This window comes from Harmonia axyridis, chromosome 2 (genome assembly GCF_914767665.1).
Source record: "Harmonia axyridis chromosome 2, icHarAxyr1.1, whole genome shotgun sequence".
Taxonomy (NCBI): Eukaryota; Metazoa; Arthropoda; class Insecta; order Coleoptera; family Coccinellidae; genus Harmonia; species Harmonia axyridis.
This window is the reverse complement of record NC_059502.1, coordinates 21,928,372-21,951,061: the sequence shown is the minus strand read 5'-3', so window position 1 is coordinate 21,951,061 and position 22,690 is coordinate 21,928,372. Positions and strand designations below refer to the sequence as shown.

Sequence of the window (22,690 nt, the reverse complement as noted above, 5' to 3'; positions counted from 1 at the left end):
AAGCATAAAATCTTCTTTAAATCCCTGAATTTTTGAAGATTTTAATTTATTAGTTAGTTTATCATTAACCAGGGCCGGCGCGAGTATTTTTGGCGCCTGACACAAAGAGTTTTTCGGCGCCCCTGTTGAAAAGCATCAATAATAACATGACCTCCCGCTTATTAAAAGCGGTTTGGAGATTTGTATTGCAGGAAATGTTGAAAAAAGCAGCAAGATGGAACAACTTTATGTTGTTTTTAAGAATCAAGGATGAAATATAAAAAGGTGGCCAGCAAAGTGGATCGAATTGCCGCCCCTCGAACAGAGGCGCCTGAAACGTACGCTTCACTGTTTCACCATCAACGCTGGCCCTGTCACTAACAGTATTATTATTATTGATGTTTCCACTATTTTTTGTTGATTGTCAATGAATAATTCAAAATACTTCATCTATTTTTTTATAACTTTGAATTTCTCATCAAAAATAATACTTCAAACTTATTATATGAAAAAGGGGTAAAGGTTTACTTGTGCGAAATATTTCAACTGCTAAGGTCTGAACCAGTTTCCCAAAAATTATTACGTCGACTAGAAATACAATAAGATAGTGGAACATTTTCGGTTGCGAATAATAACTCGAAACCAGACATCGCCAATTAATTTTAACATTTCCGAGTATGACCTCAAACTTCCTTCAGGCAGATGCGTCCCTGGCATATGTAGGTGATGTTATACGTTCCGCTCGATCCTCTCTCATCCCAACAGCTTGCGTTTCGAAGCAGTAATAACTTATATCTGCGCTTGGATTCGAACAAACCGACCTCCATCAAATCCAAGATTACTCGAGAACTGGCTCCGCTGCAACTTGCATCATTATTATAAACCGAACGGTGACCGACGAAGATCCTTCAACCTTAATGATAGAGTTTTTTTTGTGACTTCGAATCTCTCCACAATCGGTTTCTTGCTGCAAGCGGTTGGTGAAACAATTGGTTGTAATTGCATTGCATGTGTTCTTACTGTGGTGCAGGCTCTGGGCTTCTTGGGTTATGAACTTGAGTTATACTATGAAGATTGAACAAAAAAGGTTAACATCGATTTTGGTTTATTATTTTCCATTATGGGGTAATTTTTTTAGGTTGCTGCGAGGAAATAGATAACCTATCGATGGATTGGTCACTCGTCAGTTTAGTGTATCAAGTTCTTCTTCTTCTTCGTCGGCCTTTCTTTATACACTTCTAGACGTAGGCCTCTCTCATCTTCCTCCATGCTGTTCTATCCTGAACTATCTGAATTCAAATTCAATTCAAATTTATTTCCACAAGTTAGAAACAAATATAAATATATGGTAGAAAATATCGCCTAAGTTGTCAACAGCTTGTGTGCTACCTTCTCTACTTATTACAAATATAGTGAAACTCCACTTCATCAAATTACATGGATCAGTGAACAAAGTAGTGGCGAAAACTTATGCAGAGTATTTCAAGAAATATAAACACACATAAAAAAACTCTGATTATGAACTGAACAATGACCTGAAACAATCTGGATTTCCTCTGATAAACAAGTTGACTTCTTTTTTAAATTTGTTTTCATTAGTTATTAATTTCCTAATATAAAGCGGTAAGATATTGAACATTTTAGGTAATAAATAGAAATCGCTGACAATGGTTTGAATGCATAAGAGGCAATTTCAGATGTTCGACCTAGTTGAATAAGAATGTGAGACACAAGGAAACATATGTTTGATCTTCAAAAAGTATGATAGACTGGACGAAACAAACAGAATTCTCAAGTTAAATAAACCGAGATTTAAATACAACTCAAAAGTGGGATATAATCGTGGTTTCCTAAACAATATTTTGAGAGCTGAACCTGAATTTATTATAAGCGTACTTCTGGTTGAATGGCTAAGTCAACAAGCAAAACTGCCGCATTTGGAGTGGAGATAATTCTCAAGTGTATGTCGAAACACCGTTACATCCAGAAAAACTAACTGTTTGGTGCGCTTTAGCTGGTGGAATCATTGGTCCGTACTTCTTCAAAAACGATGATGGCCAGAACGTTACAGTCAATGGTGATCGGTATAGAGCCATGATTACTAACATTTTCATTCCTGAATTGAACAACCATGATGTCCAGGAGCTGTGGTTCCAACAAGACGGCGCAATATGTCACACAGCTCGTGCCACAATCGATTTATTGAAAGACACGTTTGGTGACCGCCTAATTTCACGTTTTGGACCTGTGAATTGGCCTCCAAGATCTTGTGATTTAGCACCGCTAGACTACTTTCTGTGGGGCTATGTAAAGTCATTGGTCTAGGAGGATAAGCCACAAACCCTTGACCATTTGGAAGACAACATTCGCCGTGTTATTGCCGATATACGGCCACAAATGTTGGAAAAAGTCATCGAAAATTGGACGTCCAGATTGGACTACATCCGAGCCAGCCGTGGCGGTCATATGCCAGAAATCATATTTAAAATGTAATGCGACAAGATTATCTTGCGGATAAATATAATTCATGTCAATCGAATAATCCATCGTTGTTTTATTGCAATTTAAAGTTCTATAGCTATAAAAAAACACCCTTTACCAGTTCATTGAGTTATTGATCAATTGATCCGGAAGACCAAGTTCGATATCTGCCTACTTCTAGATCAGGAGAAAAGAAATTCTACCACGGATAGAGCATCCTAACTCAAGGACTGGTGCGCAAAGTGAACATCGGCCGAGACAGGAATTAGAGCTCTTCTTGTTTGCAGAATTCTTCACGAGAATTTATCCGTACCGTTTACAATGCGAGCAGGCTAAAACCGTTGAGCACGTTTCGTTTTTTACTGCTTGTTTCTACGCAATAATGTTCAAGACCCCGTTTTCACGTCAGTGTTTTTTTTACCGATTAAGTCGGGTTCACACGAAATGGGGTTGTTAATTTTCACAATAGCAGTATTAAGCCCGACGTACATCTTCTTGCTCTAATGGAATCTGGACATCAAATACGGTTTTGTGTTCTTGTTCTATGAAACGGGTCGTTCATTTCGTTCAAATGTCTATGGTTTGCACATTTTCAGCTGGAATGGTTTCGTAATATTATATTGGACGCACTGGTTAAAAAGTCAAGGTGAAATTGAGTTTAGTCTGACTTTCCTTCTGGCCGTACAGTGCATCCCATTTTGGGTGAGACAGCCAGGTTTCTCGCTTGTTATTTAAGATAGAGCCTTGCGGTTTTCACGTTCCTGTCCTACTTTTTCGTGAAACTCAAGTTGGTCTAATCAGATTTTGCATAACTGTTTCCATTCAAGATATACAGGGTGATTTTGGAAATCGATACTTTTCGAACCCCTCCTTTATCTCCGAAGTTATGAGGAATAATGCTGAGGTAAAAACTACGTCTGAGTCAGAATTCTGCGTAGAATCCAGTGGCGTACTCAAAATTTTTTTTCGGGGTATGGTTTTGAAGATTCAACACAAACCTATATTTTTTTTAATGGAACACCATGTATATCATTACTTCGTTGAATTCGTTATTTTTTTTCCTTCAAAATGATGTATGATACTATCTAGGTAGGATGTTCAGAAATGTTGAAAAAACACTAAAACATCAAATAATGACGATTTTTTGTTAATGGGCAATAGATTTCCCTTATAAAAGAAGAATCAATAATAATAACAATAATTCATAGCGATGACAGCTAGATCAGATTGATTTTTTCCCTCTAATGCCTACTTGATAGAACAATGCTCCCAAATGCATAGTAGCCATAATAACAACAAGGATGTTTGTATCATCGATGACCTACTACTTTTAAAAATCAAAATTAATAATCCTCTTATTGAAACATAGGAAATTCATGGCCCATTAACAAAAAATCATCATTATTTGATGTTTCAGTGTTTTTTTAACATTTTTGAACATCCTACCTACATAGTATCATACATCATTTTGAAGGGAAAAAAATAAGGAATTCATGGAAGTAATGATATACATGGTGTTCCATTGAAAAAAATATAGGTTTGTGCTGAATCTTCAAAACCAAACCCCGAAAAAATTTTTTGAGTACGCCACTGGATTCTATGCAGAATTCTGATTCAGACGTAGTTTTTACCTCAGCATTATTTCTAATAACTTCGGAGATAAAGGAGGGGTCCGAAAAGTATCAATTTCCAAAATCACCCTGTATCTCTTGAACGGAAACAGTTATGCAAAATCTCATTAGACCAACTTGAGTTTCACGAAAAAGTAGGACAGGAAGGTGAAAACCGCAAGGCTCTATCTCAAATAACAAGCGAGAAACCTGGCTGTCTCACCCAAAATGGGATACACTGTACATTTGACTTGAATTTTCAGATTAGAATGAGTCAAATTTGATTTAGTTTGTTTCTTTTGGAGTTTGGCCATCTGAATTGGTTTTTTATTACTATGACAATTGTTTTGAATCGAATAATTATAACCCCTTCAAATCAATGAAGACCTATTATATGCAGAATGAAGTTTATTTCACAAATCGGTAGTTTTATCTCTGTTTAAATTGAGCTGCATATGTACATGACTTTCTGAATGAGCATTGGAAGGAGAGGTCATGTTGAATAGCGTTCCATTTGAAGAGAGTCGTTTTTAAGAGAGCAATTATTTTGCTAGCCGAGAAGTTCTCCGCCAGAGGATAGAGTTAGCATATAATGAACACCTAAAATGTTACAGAATGTAAGAGTAAATGTTGAACAAAGACACTATTAGGTTCTGTTTAGAATTCAAACATTGCATTTATTGAAATTTGTTCAGAACTCTACCATTCAACAGTTTTCATGCCGAAATAAAATGTTTGTTAGTATTCTTCTTCTTGTATTAGGACGGAGTCTTGTCAATTCTGCCATCTGCCTTCTTGATGTCCAGTATCAAACAAACGTCTTGGGGAGCCTACGAACTGGTCGTTTAGTTCCTGGTTTTCAAGTTTTGGCGCACTTTTTCATCTGGATCAATCGTGAATACATAAACCTTGGTGGCGGTTAGCTCTTTGGAATTTCTCTTGGAGGGTTTAGAAAAGGAGAATCATTTATTATGATAGAAGAGTTGAGAAAGTGTCCAGCAAAAAGTATAAAAAGGAGGGTACCAGGCCAAGAAGGTGAACCGCTAGTGTAGCTAGAGGGTAGAAGAGGTTCGAAGAAGGCGAACATACTTCATCCTTGTTTACTTATTGCTTTATCCCTATCAGTACTTCATGACGTTTCCTATGAAATTTACCCTCTAGCTATGCTAATGTCCCTAATCAAGTCAATCAAGTTTCGAAAATATACTACAGTAGAACACAAATTCGCTAAATCTTTATTCGCAAGACTTGCGTTCATAGAACATGAATTATTATGAGAGAAGGCCTTCCAGGAATCAAAAGTATCACATTTCGTCCGAATGGATGCTTATTTGTACACGTTATGTTTATACCTAAGCTTTAACCATGAACAATAACCCAACTGAGCGATATTCCCTGTTCAAGCGATGAACCCTTTCACGCTCCAATTAAGTTTTAATAATAAGAAGCGTTACACTTCGGAAATACATGTGAGGGTTGAGACCTCATGGGTTATAGATACTGGCAAATAGTTCAAGGATGAAATTGTGCCATTCTCGTAAAATTTTCGCTCCTAATGCTTGAAGATTGTTGATTTAAAATCAAGATCCTAAACCTGGATGACTGGAAATGCGTTATATTCAACCTTCATTCGATATTTTCTGCTATTTTTACTGCAGTTTTCAGCAAAGCATATATTTTCTGTATTTGTTGATTTTTGGTTGCGGCATATCAAGTTATAAACTCATTGTGTAGCTACACGTAATCTAGTTGAATACAACAGCCTGTTTCTAGTCTTTTTCTATTAAATCGCACTATTTTTCGATGAAGCTCAGAAAGACAGGATTTTAGTATATTGAGTTAAAAATAAAAATTTGAAAATTATGAAGGCTAACATACATTGATAAAAGTGTAATTTACTGTCTAGAGCACATATATGACGATTTTTCTTTCATACAGAGTGTAATATGCGACCAATTCAATCAGGGAAAGAAAAAGTTCAAGACAGAAACCTTTAAAAAATAAATATCTCACTTGCGGTATGGCAAGTATCGACTTCTTGTTGAAAATGAGGCACAAAAATGATATATCATAGCATAGTGAAAATTAACCTTCACTGTTATTGCATTTCATGATTTATCTCAGAAGAAGAACTGTATACGGTGACTTAATGAACCACAGTGGCGACACGCATGGTCTCGTTTTTGATTGGCTGAGACTAAATATGGCGGCTTTTTGTTTACATTCTCCGTTTACCTGATTTTTGGGATTTATTCATAATGTAAGGCCCATTTTAATAAGTCACTGTAGTATTCTTCAGTTGCATAGATTTGTTCTATATACAATCAAATACTATCAGGCCCAATAATTTCAATTTTGACAAATTGTCAGTTCAGTCAATTGTATTCTTAAATTATATGGTTGTTAAGTTTTGATCAAGGTTCGTAGAACTCAGCGCCGCCATTGTTCAAAGATTCACCCCTGAAGTTAGTTATAGATAATTCCGCGCACTTTATTTGTGTGCTACGCGCAGTCGTCCTTCAATGACGGCTGGCTATAATGATAATTTAACTATGGCCGTTTTATCTGTAGCACTTCTATGTTCTTAACCCTTTTCGATGGTTCGACAAAAGGGTCGAGGTGGGGTAAGAAATCGAACTTCACTTCAATTAATTCAAGAGCTCAAGTCAGCTCAGTATATCTACACACAGTCTAGTAAGTACAAGTCAAGTACAGTTTAGTATAGTTCGTCGTTGCTCTCGTCCTTTGAGACACAGTGTTCAGCTTGCACATTTCAAGTTAGTTAAATATTGGCCTTGTCGCCACGTGGTTAGAAAAGATCCTTCAGTCGATCAACATTAATACCCAAGTCGGTAAATTGTTATTGGTTAAGTGCGTGGAACTGATTCACAGTTTTCTATAACTAGCTAATAGCTACATAATTTGGTCCTTCGAGCCGGAAATAAATTTGATCCTTGGAGCCGTATATAAATTGGAGATATCCCTGAAGAAATTATCAACCTCCACAATTGAAGTATCACCCACGTGCCTGAAGCAGACATATTGGTTAACTTAGAGGTTAACCTAATCAACGCATGCGCAAAGTGTGGTGAATTCTTTCGCAACAAGAGGTCGCTGTCTACGACGTATCGTTCCTGTCCAAAATCCATTTTGGTTCCAGTGCAAGCAGTTTTGGAGAGTGATAAGTTAATTTTAGAATTTTTATTCATTTTATATATAATTCTTATTTATTTTATATATTTCCTTAATTATTTCTTTTGTTCAAAATGTCTAATATCGATAATTTGATTAAACAAAGAACCATACTTAAGAGTAAACTAACTAGAATGGCCAATTGGTTCGGCCAAGATAATAATAAAGATAGAGAAGAATGTAGTGCTCGAAAATGTCAAATAGAGCAAATCTTCAAAGACTATGAACATGTTCAAACTCAGTTGGAGTTAATTGACTCTGCCTCATATGAAGAGGACAGAGATATTGTAGAAACCAAGTACTTTAAGGTTATATCTATGGCAACGAGAACTATGAATCAGTTCGAAAACTCGCCAAGTCAAAAATCTAATAAGCCCACTACTCATTCTAGCATAAAGTTACCGGAAATTTCGATTCCTAACTTCTCGGGTGATATTAAACAATGGCCGAGTTTCTTCGAACTATTCAACGCCCTCATTACAGACAATGAAAATTTGTCTGACATCCAACGGTTGATGTACTTAAAATCAGCATTATCAAAAGAACCGTTACAACTTATTGAAAACTTGGAAGTTGTGGGTTTGAATTTCAACATAGCTGTTAACACTTTGAAAGACAGATATGATAATCCATATCTTATTGTCAACTCTTATATTCGTAAACTATTGAATGTTCCCTCCTTGACGAAAAGTAATGAACACGCGTTAAGAGATTTTATTACGCAAATCAAGACAAATATCGCTGCCTTGAAAACTTATAATTTATCGGAGAAATTAACGGATTTGATTCTCATACAAAATTTCACCCAGAAATTGGATTTCACTCTGAAAAAAGAATTTGAAGAAGAAAAGAATACTTCAGAATTTCCAACGCTCCCAGAATTTATTGGTTTCTTAGAAAAGAAATATAAGGTACTCGAAAATTTAGGTTCAACCGAACAAACAGGTCATTCGAAATTCAAAACTTCCCCTAAATATGCCCATACTAATTCTTATCATGCTAACACGTCGAACAGAACGAACAAAAATAAATTTTTCAAATGTCTTATGTGTAATACGGATGAACATAAGATATATTCGTGTAGGAAATTCATGAATTTGTCTCCTAACGATCGTCTCAGTCTAGTGAAAGAAAAGAATGCTTGTCTGAATTGTCTTACGTTGGGTCATAGTGTACAATCGTGTTCTAGTCAACACACATGTTTCAATTGCCATAGAAAGCATCATAGTTTGCTCCATTTCAATAGGACTTCAACTCGCCAATATTCTAATGAAGTTCCTAGTCAAAGATCCAACAACGAAGTATCCAGATCAAATAATCTATCACAAATTCAGAATGAATCTCAAGCAGTTTCTCATTTGTCCACTTGTGCTCAACCAACCAATACAACTCGTAATGAAAATATTAGTCCAGGTAGAAACGTGTCTAGTCTTTCATCTCTATCTTCTAACAATCAAGTCCTTTTAGCTACTGCCTGTGTCAAATTATATGATTCACACAACAAGCAAGTTATTGCTCGTTGTTTGACTGACTCCGCAAGTCAAACATCTTTCATAACTGAAGATCTGGTCAACAGACTTCATCTCGAGCCTTATAATCAAACGATTCAAATTTCTGGCATCTCACAAAGTTGTTCTATGTCAAATAGAATGATTGATCTAACAATTCATTCGTTAGTATACCCTCATCGAAAGTTTAAGGTTTCCTGTGCTATTCTTAAAAATATAACGTGCCAACAACCACAGTCATATATCAACTCGTGTTCTATCCCCATTCCTTATGGCATTAAATTAGCGGATATCAGATTCAATATTCCTTCCAATATTGATATTCTCTTAGGTGCAGATATCTATTTTGAAATTATTATGAATGGCATTATCAAATTAGGTCCTGGTCGACCTGTTCTTCAAAATTCTCACTTAGGATATCTAATTGCAGGAAAAGTCCCACAGTCAGCTCACATGTCTCGCGCTACTCACTTAGCATTGGCACAATTTTCCCAAAATTCAATTGAATCGATTGTTAATCAAGAAGATTCACTAAATAATATTCTGACTGAGTTCTGTGAAATTGAGGAGATATCTAATCAATCTGAACACATTTTATCTTCAGCAGAAGAGAATGCTGAACGGATAGTAAAAAACAAAACCATTCGGTTTCCATCGGGTAGGTTTCAAGTTGACCTACCATTCAAAACTCCAAACGAAACATTCAAATTAGGTGATTCGTATTCGCAAGCGAAGAAAAGATTCTTGAATTTCGAAAGAAGACTACAAAATAATCAGGAACTGAAACATCAGTATTCGGGATTTATAAAAAATTATATATCCCTAGGGCATGCAAAATATTTCTTCCCTCATCATTGTATAATGCGTGAGCAAAGCCTCACAACTCAACTTCGAGTAGTTTTCGACGGTTCAATGAAATCTTCATCTGTCCTTTCTATCAAAGGTTATACAGTACGACCCGACTTGTTCGATTTATTTCGGTTTCGTACGTTACCTTTGAAAATTCTTACTATACCCAAGCACGAACTAATAAGTGCACTACTTCTGTCTAGCTTTGTTTCAAAAATATCAACTTTAGTACCAATTCACTTACGAAATATACATTCTATAAATCTATGGTATGATTCGGAAATAGTATTAGCATGGATTCGATCACATCCATCACGTTGGTCTGTATTTGTGTCAAATCGAATTGTGCAAATTCAGAACAATTTCAAAGATGCTACTTGGCGACATATTCGATCGCACCTGAATCCTGCAGATATATTTTCGAGACAGTCATTGCCATCACAATTATTTGTCTCAGATTTATGGTGGCAGGGTCCCGATTTTCTTCTTCAATCAAATCTAGATCTAACACCGCCGCTTAAATGGCCTTTAGCCCGTGTAGTAGAATTGATTCCCGGAAAAGATTCACGCGTTCGCATTGTTCGTGTTAGAACTCAAGGAGGAACATTCACTAGAACAATCACTAAGATATGTCCACTTCCATTCTGCACGGAAAACATTGACAATCAAGTATGATTATCAATATAACTCTTTCTTTCTTTACTTCTTTTATTTTTTATTTATTTTTTGTTTATTTTATATGTTCCAAGAAATTATTTTCTTTATCATTACATCAAATTTTTTTTTTTTTATTCATTTTCACTTTTATCCTTAACCTGGACGGTTCAGCCCGGGGAGTATGTTAAGTTTTGATCAAGGTTCGTAGAACTCAGCGCCGCCATTGTTCAAAGATTCACCCCTGAAGTTAGTTATAGATAATTCCGCGCACTTTATTTGTGTGCTACGCGCAGTCGTCCTTCAATGACGGCTGGCTATAATGATAATTTAACTATGGCCGTTTTATCTGTAGCACTTCTATGTTCTTAACCCTTTTCGATGGTTCGACAAAAGGGTCGAGGTGGGGTAAGAAATCGAACTTCACTTCAATTAATTCAAGAGCTCAAGTCAGCTCAGTATATCTACACACAGTCTAGTAAGTACAAGTCAAGTACAGTTTAGTATAGTTCGTCGTTGCTCTCGTCCTTTGAGACACAGTGTTCAGCTTGCACATTTCAAGTTAGTTAAATATTGGCCTTGTCGCCACGTGGTTAGAAAAGATCCTTCAGTCGATCAACATTAATACCCAAGTCGGTAAATTGTTATTGGTTAAGTGCGTGGAACTGATTCATAGTTTTCGATAACTAGTTAAGCGAATCTTGTAAAGTGTACATTGTGTAATTGTATATATAAACCTACTTCAATAAATAGTGTGGAAAATTTCATGGTCCTTCGAACTTCAACAACCCAGCACCTAACAGTCCAATTTATGTATGGATGTTCTCATCTAATAGCTACAATGGTAAAGCCATATGGTTCGCCATTTTTAGGCTCAATTTGAACGAATTGTCGCCACTGTGTTTTATTAAGTCACTGTAGAACTGTACAATGATAAATCCGTTGCATATCAAACAGAGCCATGGGATTGCTATCTCACGAATCATTAGCGGATTTTCCGATCCTCAAATGCGTCATTTTTGCAAGTTAATGAAGCCATAGTAATTTAATTGAGCTTTACCACTGGAAATAATTTGGTGCACAAAATCGGCATGAACGCTTTCTATTTTTAGGCTCTAATTGGTGGCATTGTTCTATCATATAACAACTCCATTTATCATTCATAGAAGTATCATCACAAATATTTCTAGACTAATTGGTGTGCTCACCCATTCTTCAGAAAGATTGAGATAAAAAAGCATCTCTTGTAGCGACCAGGCTTTTTGGATTCAAAGAAAATTTTTATGGCACTCATATCGATTTTCACTGTCATTTCCATGCATTTGGGGCCATTTTCTTAATAGCGTCAACTACGGAAGAAAAACCAAATCTAATAAGTAGACACACCACTATTTTTAGACATCTCAATCATGAAATATGTCGTTATGACACTTCAAGTGTCGCACAATTCAAAACTCGTTTTCTTATTGATACATATTTCATTACATGAGGAGAATATGCAAACAGTCTTCATCCGGTGATGTACTCACTCCAATGACAAAGTATCAAGCATCAATTTCGCAAAAGTAAAATAGGTATTCTCAATAGTCGTTAGTTAGTTGCGTTCTGTGGTCTGTCTTTGGCGTCTAGTGCAACTTACTTCGGTAATTCTAGCTTGTTTGAAACCACACTCGATAACATCTCGTTCCTGTGGTTTCATTTCGATTCACTTGATTACAGATCATCCGACCAATCATTTATCTGAAGAGAACAGTAAAATTATTTGGTACGTCTTCAAACTCCGAACCAAGAGTGTACATTGTGCAAAGTCAATAAAAACGTTACTGAACTTAATGATGTTTCATTTTGAAACTCAGTTTAATGATAAAACACTGCGAATCTTATTGTTTCTTGGTTCCCTTTCAATATTTTAACTGAGAAGCAAGCTATTTCCAACTCTACTGACGCAGTTCAGACAATGGACTAGTTTAGTGATGTTGATAATACTATATTTGACACAACAGAATTAAAATATAGAGCAAAACTGATAAATCAGTGAAAAAATTTTGAAAATCCATCAATAAATGACTGAGAAATAGATTATTTAAATTTACGTATTTTAGCGCGGAACGTCTTTGGTCTCCGACTCGTCTGTGACGTCACGCCACTTGCCTGTGATCGCTAGACCATAAATTACGTTTAAATACTTAGCCGCGCCAAGGCTCTCGCGCCGTTTGTAGTTGTACAGTGCAGTTTTAACTCGAGTTTTGTTTTTATGTCACCATAATGGAAGAAGGCTTCGTGAAAGGACAAAGTTATTTTTACTCAATAACTTATTTCAAACCAACTTACACCTTAGTATTTTTATTATCAGAAATAGAGAGCTAGTACTGATAGGTACTTACATCAAAATGATCTTCACACACATATGAAGTAGTTTTAGGTCCAATTAAGTCACGCCTCATTAATTTGCACCACTTCTTCCTTTGATTCATGTCATTTGGTACATGAAAAAACATTTTATTGGGGTTTTTAATTGTCGTGCTTGCACACATAGGCACATTACAATATTTCTAGGATTTTTTTTATTTCAGCCATCGTGTAACGTATAAAACACGACACGAACGGCACAAGTGATTGTACACCAATGAATTCGTAAGCACTCTGCGAATACGAGTCGCCTCGTGTAAGTGGAGTGACGTCACACACTAGACTATGAAATTATTCTTTCAAGCGCAACTTCAAAGTCCCATAACTTTTTCATTTCTAGAGATATTTCAATGATTCTTCCACATTTTTGTTTCGTTTTACTCAAATTTTTAGAATTAATCCTTAACAAAAAAATTAAAACTAGTCCATTCGATATCATTCTCTAATACACACTCTCCTCTAGAACCTATAGTGAAGTATGAAATAGTTTTCTATTTTATTCTTCAAAATCAGAAATCGTTGATACCTTATCCGCCTACCGTATTCCAAGTTCCAAGTCTGTCTATTCTGTAGATAAATAAAAAGCAATATTTTTTCATTTTATATTATAGACATCAATGTGGTCCTGACATATTCGGACTCCCACAAACCACCTGAAATCAAATTTAAGTTCTGATACCTGCTCGCTAGGGTATCGACGGAAACCATTAAAATATTTCTCCTTGCTGAAAAATAGTTCAAACAATAAATAGAAGACTGAGATGTGTGGGACGTCCATGTCCCAAGTAAACAAACAAGTTTTAAAAATTGATCACTGGCATAATTACAATATAAGATGAAAGTGAGCTGAAAAGGTTAGGATGAAATGTTGTTCATTTTCTAGTGAAGCAAAAGGCGAATAAAAGACAATTTTCATCAATTATTAGTCTCTAGTTTGCACTGAAGTAATTTACGTGAGGTATCTTGAGCTATCAAGTGGATTCAGATCTGGAGACCCCAGATGTTATGCAGCTGACTCAATACCTGAAGCCGACTAAATTACATTAGTGGCATATCCTAGATAGTTATTTGGGCTGTTTCCATCATCTCATCAGCCCAAATAACTATCTAACATATAGTCCATCATCAATATCAAGACAACAATTAGTGGCATATCCATTGTTGCAGATGTTGTACTATGTACATTATTATTATTATTATTACGGACATGATTTTAGATGATTTTTTTTGTCAAACACACTGGAATCAGTTTTTTTCCTTCGACAAAATTAGTTGTTAAAGAAATAGTTATTGTTTGACGTAGAAACCGTTGAATTGAAAGACATTTTGCAGGAACACTTTGGTGTAGAAAATGTTGGATGTAAATATGTAAATATTCTACACTTTTCAAGCATGACTATAGGTACTTTATTGATTTCAAAAATAGATAGAAAATCTTCTTGCAAATTGCGATTATTTCGTTGCTTGTGTGTCAGGTAGCGTCGTCTTCTTGAATAAAACGTTGTCCACATCAATATCTTCCAATTCCTGCCATGAAAAATCCCAACATCGAAGGGGAATAAAAAAATCCTGGGTTTTCGTCAACGCAACAGAGTTCAGCAACAATATCCTCAATTGTTCTTGAGCCACGCACACGGTTTCGATTTTTCATATCACTTATCCAAACAACTCAAACTTTCCATCAGCTCCACTATTGCCGGTTGATAAAGTGCTTCACGCGATGACCCATGATGCTTTAGTTTTGCGCACAGTGACTAAAAAATTTTTAACATTTTTGTAGCGAATTTCAATAATTTCAATTGTTGAAGGGTGTATCATTCCATTTTTAGTAATGACGTAGGTTTTACTCCTCAAATGTCAAAATAAGACAGCTTCAACAGTGGCATCGGCCGGAGAGCAGGCTATTCAAAATGAAACGTTTTTGACTCTTTTGACTGATCTGTCTAATTAGGGATTCACGGCTTGCCTTGATATTCAAACTACTTGGCTCAAGCTCAAGCTCAAGTAGCTTGAGCTTGACTCGAAATCAACTCAAGTTCAAGTCAATTAGTAGTTTTTCAATGTCAAGTTAAGTATTTATTTATTAGTTGATGTGACACTACACAATAAAACTCCTAAAAATCAAGTAGCTTGATATGATTCAAGTATTTGATAAATAAATACTTGACTTGACTCGAGATTGAAGAACTACTACTTGACTTGAGCTTGACTTGAAATCAAGCTCAAGCCAAGTACCTTCAATATCAAGCCAAGTCGTGAATCCCTATGTCTAATATATATTCGCATTGTAATTTGCCGACCAAAATCATATTCAATAATTTGTATTGAACGCAATGTTAAAAAACTTGCCAAAGCATCTAAAGATTCTAAAGATAAACGACAGTTTCGCGTAATTTTCAGTAGCATGAGAAATGCATGACGAATTCAGAGATTGCATCTATGAATGGAGAGTAGTTTCCATCTAACCTAAGAAATACTATACTATAGGACATAGGTTATTAGACTCTCAGGTTCAACCTACCAATAACCTATAATGCTATAACCATCTGAATTTTATTGCACCATAGAAATATGAGATATATATTCTTCACCGTTATTCACTCCTGCATAGATAGTTAGCAATGCATAAACCAAAGTTTTGCATTCAAATGCCAACTGCAATCGTGTAGTGGGAGCAAATTGGGAACCTAATAATATTTAATCATTTTCCGGATTCCCTGGCGTCTGCGATCACTGTACCATAAATTAATCTGCTACGATCTCGATTGTTCGTTCTCGTCACGCTCCGGGCAACGATCAGCCAGAGACTAGAAAAAAAGATGAGCTTAGCTGAACCGTTGACCAAACACCGGACTACATACTATGGCGGAGTTGTTGCACCCACTCCAGCTGTTTTGCGGTGGTCGATAGGTTCGCAAGTTAATAGACTAACGAGTTATGTTACCTTACTCAGCCGTGAAACACTGACTGTTGGCATTGGCGTACTTAATATAATTCCCTGGGAGACTATCATCTTATGAATTTTATCTGATAGGCATTGTCGAAATTTCTTTACAATATTAGAATTGCCGAAAGCTTGACAATTAGAGAAATTAGAAGTTTTTGGACGCTTGTTTATATAGCCACTGATTTTGGCCGAAACTGTTCATATAAAACTTGGAACACACAGGATTACATAGGCGTAAAAATTTGCTTCTGCCGTTTTTTTCCCGAAATTCGAGGAACTGGTTACACATTCATGATTCGAAGTATTTTCTAAAGTGCATGGTGGTGTGAAAATAGGTAAGACCCAACTATGCAGATTTTCGTCAAAACCCTAACGGGCAAGACCATCACTCTTGAGGTCGAGCCCTCAGATACTATTGAAAATGTCAAGGCTAAGATCCAAGACAAGGAGGGAATTCCCCCAGATCAGCAGAGATTAATCTTTGCCGGTAAACAATTGGAAGATGGCAGAACTCTTTCAGACTACAACATCCAGAAGGAGTCGAACTTGCACTTGGTGCTTAGGTTGAGGGGAGGAGCTAAGAAACGCAAGAAGAAGAATTACTCTACTTCCAAAAAAATCAAACACAAGAAGAAGAAGGTCAAGATGCCCGTTCTTAACTTTTACAAAGTTGACGACAGTGGAAAGATTCACAGACTTAGACGTGAATGCCCTAGTGAACAGTGTGGAGCTGGAGTCTTCATGGCAGCCATGGAAGACAGGCACTACTGTGGAAAATGTGGATACACCCTGATTTTCTCTAAACCAGAATAGTTCTTATCTATGATCCAATAAAATTGTCCACCGCTGGCCACTACTTTCTGGCAGCGTACGAATCTCGCGTTGAAATAACTGGTCATTTGTTGAAGCGATCTACGAATGGATCCAATTTAGGATCGACTTCTCATTTTATCGTTTCCAAGTATGTCTTGACCACTTTCGAAACATGGGATCGAGCATTGTCATATTGTAAAATCACTTTATCATGTCTCTCGTTGTATTTCGGCCGTTTGTCTTTCAATGCTCGGCTCAAACGCATTAATTGCGTTCGTTAACGATCGCCTGTGATTGTTTCAGTCAGCTTTAACAATTCATGATAGACTACTGAGCATGATCTTGGAACCGTAAATATTCGGTTTGGCCGTCGACGTGGAAGCATTCCCATGACTTTCAGGCGTTTCGAAATGGCTTGTTGGGTCACTCCCAATGATCCTACCAATTCTTGTTGCATTTGACACAGGCCTTGATCAAGTAATGCCTCCAATTCTGCATATTCGAAAACCTTCTCTCTTCCACTAACATGCTGGCCTTCTATTGCAAAACGGCGGAAGCAAAGTTGTACACCTAAAAGAAAACCATTATTTTTGCATGAAAAACAAGGCTTTGATAGCCAGTTAGAATAGCCCGATTTCGGTCAAATATGCGCCGTTTTGCTCGATAACTTGTTGTCATTTTGAAGGTAATATCTTCATGCCTCTCTCATAGAAGCCCTCGTTCCCATTGAGACTGTCGTTTTTCACAAGCCTCCGTTGAAGTGAATTATTCACCAGCAAAATTGCAATAGACAGAAGCAGATAGTAGTCAATAGGTGGCAGGTCCGGACTATAAGGTGGATGCAATAAAACCTCCCAACCAAGCTTCCAGAGCTCCTGATGAGTGACTATCGATTTGTGTGTGTTGACGTCTCGATTGAACACAATTCATTCATCTGCTATTGATCAAAGTTGACCGCTTTTAGGCGATTGCTTGAACCTTGATGGTTCAATTGTTGACAGTACAGATCTGAGTTAACAGTTGTGCCGTAGAAGAGCAGCTCATAGTAGATAATTCCTTTCCAATCCCACCAAATATACAGCAAAACCTTCTTGGCCGCCAATTCTAGCTTGACCTCCGTTTCCGCCGGCTCACCGCGTTTCGACCACGACCGTTTTCGCTTGACGTTGTCGTAGGTGATTTTCATTACCAGTCACCAAACGTTTCAAAAATAGATCGATTTTGTTGCGATTCGACTGCGATTCGTAGATGGAAATTCGGTCCATGAAGTTTTTTCTGTTAACTCGTGTGGTACTCATACATCGAGCCTCTTCTTGAGTCCAGCCTAATGCAAATGGTTCCAAATGGTTTTGTGCAATCTTCAGATCATGGGCAATCGAAACAGTGCTCACATGACGGACGGACTCAACAATGTTTATGGTTTTATCGACATTTTGACGATTGGCCTTCCAGTGCGTGGTGCATCTTTGACATCGAAATTACCGGATCGGAATTGACGAAACCAAAATTTCGCGTGATTTGCTGTATCAGGACCATAAACACTATTCACATTTAAATCGCCTCTGGCTTGCATTCTCATCTTTATCGAAGTTAAACTATGAAATATAGAACATTTTCTTTACTAGTGTCCATGTTGACGCGTTCGAACTAAACTGAATCAACTAATCACAAAACTGTCAAGAAAGTTTTTGTAGTATGAAATCTCATCTTTCAAACGTCATTTGGTGGAACCAGATCGGATTTATACAACGCGAGATAAAGATAACTAAAACCATCTATTGGAAAACTAATGGATTTCTTTTTACTACATCTAATATTTTCTAAAACAAGCGCCTCAAAAGTGTAATTGAATTGAACATATGATAGTGAGTCAACAAAAAGAGTTTGTATAGCTTCATTGTGTGGTACGTAATTGCATTATTATTCTTAGCTACGCCAATGACTGCGGTAAAATGTTTTGATCTTTTTTCGTTAAATACGGCATGAAATTGCACAACGAGATACAAAAGATCTTTCGGTATAGAAGATGAGAATGGAGCCAGAATGTCGGAGATGCGATACTCGATCTTTCAATTATTCCCGAGAAATGAGAGAAGCAGCTGATATACGCAGAACAATTCATTATTTTTTTCGAGAACTTCTTTCAATTCATATCTGAATGAAATATTGTTTCTCTCTCGGTTCCTCTTGACAATGGAAGAACATTGGGAATGGTATGTTTTAAGAATCACTGAACACGATGCTCACAAATAATTACCCCAAGGGTTCATTATTTATGCAAAACAATCAAATCGATCGAGGAAGAATTTTAAATTATTCTGGAGTTTTTGTGTCTGATATCTGGAACTAGGGATTCATCAAGCCAAGTACCTTCTTTGAATTGAAAATCAAGTTCGTGAAAAATTACATACTTGAGCTTGACTTGACTTGATTTTAGCTTTTATTGCTTGACTTGATATCAAGCTACTTGATATTACTTGAGCTTGATATGCTCGCGTCGCACGGCATATATTTCTGCAATCTCGTGCGCGTTCAGACTAAATAAGGGGATTCCTCGAGCGCCGAGAGACTGAAGCATTCGCCAATGCGACTTTATTAATAGTTTTCTCACATTTCTATGAAATCTACTGGTAGATTTTGGTAGTTTCAGAAATATCTTACAAAACTTGGCCAAAATGGCCAAGGATTTTTTATCAACGCCAGCATCTTCAGCTCCTGTTGAAAGACAATTTTCCAGAGCTGCTCTTACAGTTAAAAAATAGTATAGCCGACAAATCTATAAGATGCCTCATGTGTGTTAGATTCTGGTTGGAAAATAATGAAATCAAACAAAGCCTGGAGGTTTCTCGATATTAAGAAACTTTAGTTTTTTATTATTCTTTATTTCGCTATGATTTATAGTGATTTAATTTATGTTTCTATTTCAATGAGTTTTTTGCAAGGTTCCTTCTCATTTCATTTTTTTTTATTGATGTGACATTCAAACAATAAAACTGCCAAAAACCATGTAGCTTGATATGATTCAAGTACTTGATAAATAAATACTTGACTTGAGATTGAAAAACTACTACTTGACTTGAGCTTGACTTGAAATCAAGTCAAGCTCAAGCCAAGTAGCTTGAAAATCAAGCCAAGCCATGAATACCTATCTGGATTGGAATAATTAAATTTCAACTTTCGTTGAGTCATTTAGAACTTCACCAAAATAAAGGAATAAACTTTTTTGTTCCAATCGAGAATTCTTTTCGGCAAAATTTCATTTCTAGGAATATAACATATGATAAAATAAAGGAAAAGACATTTCTTCAGAAACTGCAGCTGTAAAAACCCTTACGTCTATTTCTCAGCGTATGTACCTATTTGTTCGAAGTGTCGAAAATGTCCTTGTTCCCTCCTAGTTCCAACTATCTGAAAATCAATCTTCAGTTGATAAATTAGGCGATTAGCGAAACTGAAGAGAAACGATTTTTCTGGTCCATGGATACTGATCGATTACTGTATTGGCAGAGTGGTTGTCTCTCTAAATGCAGGATGCTTTGCGAAGGTCGCCTGTCGCCCTTCCGTCAATTCAATTTAAAAATATTTTCCTCATCAGAGAAGTTTTTCGATCAACTTTCGAACTTTCTGATGGAAGAAATCCTGCAAACTATTCTGAAGTAATCAGAAATCACTAGCTTGGATTTTCTGCTCAAACTAAGTGTTCACTTGAGATAAAATCACGGAGAAAGTCCCTTCTTTACTCCCTCAAAAGCGGAACTAGAGTGAGTCTTTTACCCTCTCGGGTAAACTAGAATATAATAAATAATAATAATAATAAAGTTTATTTACCAAAAAAAATGTGTTACATAGATAACAAAAGAATAGTTGGGATCTAAATAAACATTGAAATCCCACTAAAACTGAAGTTGCGCGTGGTTTTTGCACAGTTAAATTATACTTATTATATTATAGCTTGCTCAATTCATTCAATTCATATTAACATCTTGATGATTTTTGTAAGTACCGCTAATATTGAACAAAGATGTGAATTCATTTCATTATTTGGTATACAGGGTGGCCAGTTTTTCAATGGGATTGTATTGGTAACTTTTAAACCATAAGAGTTAGAAGGTCGGTCAAATGGAGAAAAAGTTGCATGCATAGAAGCATCATCAAGCAGTTAAAACAAATCGAAATTATCAGGGCCGGTTATTGAGATATCATAAGAAAAGTAAATTCTGTCATTTTGATTTTTCTTTTTCCCACTTTATTTCAAATATTATCAAAAAATGTTACAGGAATTTTTTATTCGACAGTAAATTGTTCTCAATTTGACGTAATCAGATTTCGTATCCAACGTTTCCTGCTCTCTGGGCCACCCTCAACCTCATTTTTTTCAATACGGACCTGTATATTTTATGACACTTTTCGAAATAACTTTTAACGCTGAATTCAACGATATATCATCTTACAATGTCATTCAAAGTTGATTTTCAGATGATTTTGACCCTTATCCAATTTTCTTTGGGTCGGATCTGTAGTGAATGCAATTTATCAAAAACTGCTGTTAATAAAATAGTCAAGAGACGCGAATACAATGATTTTAAATTTGAATATCAAGCCTTGCAAAACTTATATCGTAATGATGTCAAAATAAAGTTCGATTCTGTAATTTGTTTCAACGGAACAAATGACAAATCCAACAATAGTGATTTCTCGCGAGAAGATTGAGAATGTATTGGAAGGTATTCAAGAAGACGAAATAAGCAAATGTATAAGAAGTATGGGTTCCAGAACCGTAAAGTGCAGTTTACAAAATGGTGGACATTTCGAACACTTACTTCATTAATTTTCATTTACTTTCGAATAATCATTCGATTTTTCTTTCAATAAATGATAATTCGTTTAATTATTATGAATTGAGATATGTAAATAATTATTACTTGTTTCTTGATTTGATTCTGATATGTTCCATTTAGTTCAAGATGAGTAAGTTGATTTTCTGATCGAAATGTATTGCATGTTGTTAATTAAACTAAAGGACCTGAATGTAATACAGATCCGACCCAAAGAAATATGGATAAGGGTCAAAATCACCTGAAAATCAACTTTGAATGACATTGTATGATATATCGTGGAATTCAGCGTTAAAAGTTATTTCGAAAAGTGTCATGAAATATAAAGGTCCGTATTGAAAAAAATGAGGTTGAGGGTGGCCCAGAGAGCACGAAACGTTGGATACGAAATCTAATTACGTCAAATTGAGAACAATTTACTGTCGAATAAAAAATTCCTGTAACATTTTTTGATAATATTTGAAATAAAGTGGGAAAAAAGAAAAATCAAAATGACAGAATTTACTTTTCTTATGATATCTCAATAACCGGCCCTGATAATTTCGATTTGTTTTAACTGCTTGATGATGCTTCTATGCATGCAACTTTTTCTCCATTTGACCGACCTTCTAACTCTTATGGTTCAAAAGTTACCAATACAATCCCATTGAAAAAGTGGCCACCCTGTATTATCTAATGTTCACTCTTTTCAACTTGCTGGAAGTTGAAGGTAGTTTCTCTTCCGATTGTTTCCCCGAAAGAATCTTCACAGCAATGATGTTCTCATTTGTCAATGAATTGAAAAATTTTGGTGGTTTAAAATCTACTAGTTTATGCTTTGAAATGAATTCGCTATAGTCTCTATCTATTGTAATTGTGTATGAATTTTGTAAAAACGAAATATTAGAAAAGTGTTGGGTAAGGAAATGGGTGGATAGTCGAATTGAATTTGGAACCGGTTCAATTCCCGTGAATGAGTTGTGGTTAGATGCACATCATATTAAAAATTTTATTAGGATGTCTGGAGTGGAGTTGGAATTACTTCAAGACTTAATGAAACAGGAAGGTTACTTTTTATCTCGGGATATAATAATATAGCGTTTTCCAATTAGAGGTATTATTTTGAACATCCCAGCTATCTGGACAGCTGTCACTTTTGACATTTGACAAGTAAAAACTACTCTTCTTCTTCCCCTTTTTTTAGGCTCACAGCCGGTTTTTTTTCAACTCAATCATGCGATTCGTTACTCCATTACTAAAAATGGAACAATACACGCTTCAAGAACGCAAAGAAATAGTTAAAATTCACTACAAAAATGGCGAAAATTTGAGCTGTTGGGACAAGCTAGTGATGTGAAGAATCGAAAAAATTTTTTCATAATTCTTATTACTTTGGAGATTTGGCATATACAAATTAATCAAGTATTGAACTTT

General features: G+C 35.9%; 3 protein-coding genes across 3 annotated transcripts in view; all 3 read left to right on the top strand.

Moving 5' to 3' along the window:
* The window catches only part of LOC123672071 (capon-like protein), a 175,704-nt gene that overhangs the window by 15,071 nt on the left and 137,943 nt on the right, over positions 1 to 22,690 (top strand). The gene's annotated exons all lie outside the window — the stretch shown is intronic.
* On the top strand, positions 7,337 to 9,245 carry LOC123672213. Its single transcript, XM_045606228.1, has 2 exons — positions 7,337 to 8,563; positions 9,201 to 9,245. Exons 1-2 carry the CDS (start codon positions 7,337 to 7,339, stop codon positions 9,243 to 9,245), a joined length of 1,272 nt encoding a protein of 423 aa, XP_045462184.1.
* On the top strand, positions 15,933 to 16,456 carry LOC123672082 (ubiquitin-40S ribosomal protein S27a-like). The gene has a single exon (XM_045606065.1). The coding sequence runs from the start codon at positions 15,978 to 15,980 to the stop codon at positions 16,440 to 16,442; it is 465 nt and encodes a 154-aa protein (XP_045462021.1). The 5' UTR covers positions 15,933 to 15,977; the 3' UTR covers positions 16,443 to 16,456.

Bases quoted from the DNA above. Each gene is read 5' to 3' on its own strand.
- LOC123672213 (XM_045606228.1), top strand. From the start codon at position 7,337: ATGTCTAATATCGATAATTTGATTAAACAAAGAACCATACTTAAGAGT. The intron at 8,564-9,200 runs GTATCCAGATCA...ATCTAATTGCAG, and splicing joins GTCAAAGATCCAACAACGAA to GAAAAGTCCCACAGTCAGCT.
- LOC123672082 (XM_045606065.1), top strand. From the start codon at position 15,978: ATGCAGATTTTCGTCAAAACCCTAACGGGCAAGACCATCACTCTTGAG.